This window comes from Crocuta crocuta, unplaced genomic scaffold (genome assembly GCF_008692635.1).
Source record: "Crocuta crocuta isolate KB4526 unplaced genomic scaffold, BGI_CrCroc_1.0 scaffold915, whole genome shotgun sequence".
Classification (NCBI taxonomy): domain Eukaryota; kingdom Metazoa; phylum Chordata; class Mammalia; order Carnivora; family Hyaenidae; genus Crocuta; species Crocuta crocuta.
In genome coordinates this window covers 114,269-117,546 of record NW_027532845.1, presented here as the reverse complement: position 1 = coordinate 117,546, position 3,278 = coordinate 114,269, and the positions used below count along the sequence as shown (strand labels likewise).

General features: G+C 31.1%; 1 protein-coding gene across 1 annotated transcript in view; it reads left to right on the top strand.

Moving 5' to 3' along the window:
• LOC144216187 (cysteine-rich hydrophobic domain-containing protein 1-like) overlaps positions 1-3,272 on the top strand; it is a 31,639-nt gene extending 28,367 nt beyond the window's left edge. Inside the window, exon 5 of the mRNA XM_077745463.1 lies at positions 661-3,272. Within this exon, the coding sequence (XP_077601589.1) occupies positions 661-711 (51 nt within the window). The 3' untranslated portion in view covers positions 712-3,272. The remainder of the gene's footprint in view (positions 1-660) is intronic.
• Positions 3,273-3,278: the final 6 nt, after the last annotated feature.

The window sequence follows — 3,278 nt, the reverse complement described above, 5'->3', positions numbered from 1 at the left end:
CAGGTTCAAGTTGCTGACATGTAGTCTGTATTTAGTATATAAATGTTCCATTTCCATTTCATAAATAATGATTATTACGTTATCTTTCTCCACTTTGAATAGCTTAGGGAAAAAAATGTGCAAATGACTGACCACAAATCTAAAATGCACTATAGACAAAAACCTTAATTAAAATATTTTAATCAATACATTTGAGTATTTCATTATTTTTATACAAACAACTTATAAAAGTAAGAACCAATATCAACTGCTTTAATTGAAATATATATACGTGTAATATAGAGAAAAGTATTTTTTTCTAATCTGTACAATAGTTTTAATTTTATACTTTGTTTTAAAAAAAGAGGGGTGGAGGTGAAGAAGGACATAATAATGTAAGAGGGTTTGCTTTTCTGCAGTTAAACAAATAATTATTATAAATTAAGTCATAGAAACTGTTAGCTACAACAAGTAGTTATGTTTGCCAGTTTAATTTAATTGCCAATCTAATGATACCTTGTAGTAAATCATTTTTATAACTTTTTTATATATTTAACTCACTTTATACTAGAGGACCAAAACACGGTCCTGGGAAAATGATTATAGACTTTCTGGGTTATATATGTTATAGTAAATGCAAATTATTTTAGCAATATATTCTTGTTTGTTTTTATTTTACAGGTAATACTAATAGAATTCTTACCAAAATATCCCATATTCCGACCCGACTGAGGAATTTTATTCAGTCACTTCTGTGTTACTTGTCATTTCCTACCCTTAGTGCCTTGTAGATGATTTTGGAATGAAGATGGTCTCCTTTGCTGTGTTCAACTTATTCTTTATTTCTTAATCTTATTCTTATTCTTTAGAATATTCTCCTTACTCTTTTATTTATGTTGGTTTCAGAAGAAAATTTGCACATCTTTTTTGTTGTTAAATGAGGCTTGTGTTTTGCACTCTCAATTTTTAAATAATTACACACACAGAGACATATATGTATATATATAGTTGCCACTAAAGATAAAAAGCATCAGTGCTGGTGTTTAAAAAGCAAAAACAAAAATTTGTTCTGAGCATGCTGCCTTATAATTTTCATACTCACTGTTTCTAAATATGCATCATTTTTCTAGTCTACTTAATGCTCTGTAATCCCTTACTGGACATAAGTAATTAAGCTTTTGGTAGCTTTTAGAAATGGTCTTACTCTTACTTGCTTTTAAAGGACATGCAATTAATAGCACTGGTTTTGTCCTGCACTTTGCTAAATTATCACTTATGTTAGTGGATAAAATATTTAAACTCTTTAAAAAAAACTTGTAAATATTGTCTCTTTGCGTAACAAAATGTGATATGCCATGGTTTACAGAATGTAATGTTACTTTTACTGTATTGCCAACAAATCTGCATAGATTTTAATATGAATGAAGACTGCAAGCATCCTTTTGAATGTACAGACTGTTAACATGTTTTATGGCAGAGCCATAATGAGTTTGTTAAAATTTCAGGTGTAGGGCAGGATTGCCCTTTCTAATGAGTGGATTAAAATTGAAGTTGTTGTCTGAGATATTCTGCATTGCACCTGAAACCCAGAACCTTAGTTTTTCCATTTATTTTAATAATTTCCATTTTGTCCTCCACTCCAACCCCCAAAAAATTCATTTGATATCCGACACATTTCACAGCCTCACTGTCCTTATTTATTACCCTTCATGTATCCTTTCCCTCTTTTGAAAATACATACAATTATGCTCTTTAAGGAGTATTTCAAGATTTCAGATGTCTTGGGAGGTGGCTAGATTCTCACGAAAGCCACTGCTAATCCCTTTTTGGAGTTCTGATATTCTGCTTTGGGAAAGAGGGAGAGCTAATTGAGAAGCTGTACCTAAAGAATAATTAGTGGCTGATTCATAGTTGATAATATATTCTTTATATTTTTGAGAATTTTTTTAAACATGTGGATATTATTAATGAGGAAAGACAAGTATGTAGACAAAATTATTTTAGTTTATAAATTCACCACACATGTAGCTTTTTCATTGATATGAACATATTTCTCTTTTTCTCCTCACAAGATGAGTGAGAACACCACACTAAATTTGAATTTTTAACATAATTAAAGCTTTATATTGTGTTAATTCGACTGCAGATGTATGCCTGTATATAGGCATTATTTGTAATTCCTATTGATAAAAATAAATTAAAAGTACCTGGACTGAATAATATCCTATTTGTCATCTTACTACTTTTAGCAAAACTTTTTAGACAAACATTTATCCCAGTGAAGAGAACAGTCATTTCTTCATAAAAGGTCTAGTCTTTAAAGCCATTTTAAAAATTTATGCCTAATTTGAAATCCATGGTCCTGAACCAATAATAGAGCAAAAAGAGACACTGTTTGATATATGACTATAATTGTTTGCACACTTTTCCACTTCCTTCTGTAGAACCCCATTATCCCCATGCCACCAAGCCACCCAGAGTCTCTAACTTTTAATATGTGTGCCTGCAAATATCATTTGTCTGCTGCAAAATTAAATACGTATTTTTATAGACAAGGTGGAAACCTCTGAAAATGCATACCAAATGTCTTGTTTTATAGCTAAGGTCAGGGCAAAATTGTATCTGTGGTTTATGCTCCAGCTAATATCATCAGGTTTATGCTTCAAACTGTGATTGTTTAATACCAAATTGATTTCCAGAATAATACAAAATTTCTAATTCCAATGATAGAATAATTTTAAGTGTCAGTCCTTAAAATCTCATTTTTTTTCTGTATACTTAGAATTTGGCCATGTGATAGTCATAGTAACTTTTCTGCCATGTATAAATCATACTTGGTTTTGCCCAAAGAAGAGCAGGAAGTGGTGAATTGTTTCCATGAAACAGGAGATGGAAATTGAGCGCATCTGGAGGTGACAGAATATAACTTGAGTTACAGTAACATTTGTCATAAAAAATCATTTGCCAGCTTTTGTAAACTTTATTTTAATACTTCCTCTAGTTGCTTTTAAATGTGTTATTTTATTGTTCATTATGCTGGTTGACTCATTATTTTCTTGAACTACTCATAAAATACACATTTTTCTTTCTTCTCTCTTATATGACTGCCTTTTCAAACTATTTTCCTATGAAGCGGGCTGATTAGCAGTTGGGTATTTTGGAGTGCTTTGGAGGAGGGTGTTTTCTTTTCAATGAAATTGGCGGCAATGAATGATGAAATGGCAAAGCGCACTGTGTGGTCATTATTTACTCCCCCGTTGATTTTTTTTTTCTTTCATCCTAAGGATACAGCATACTTG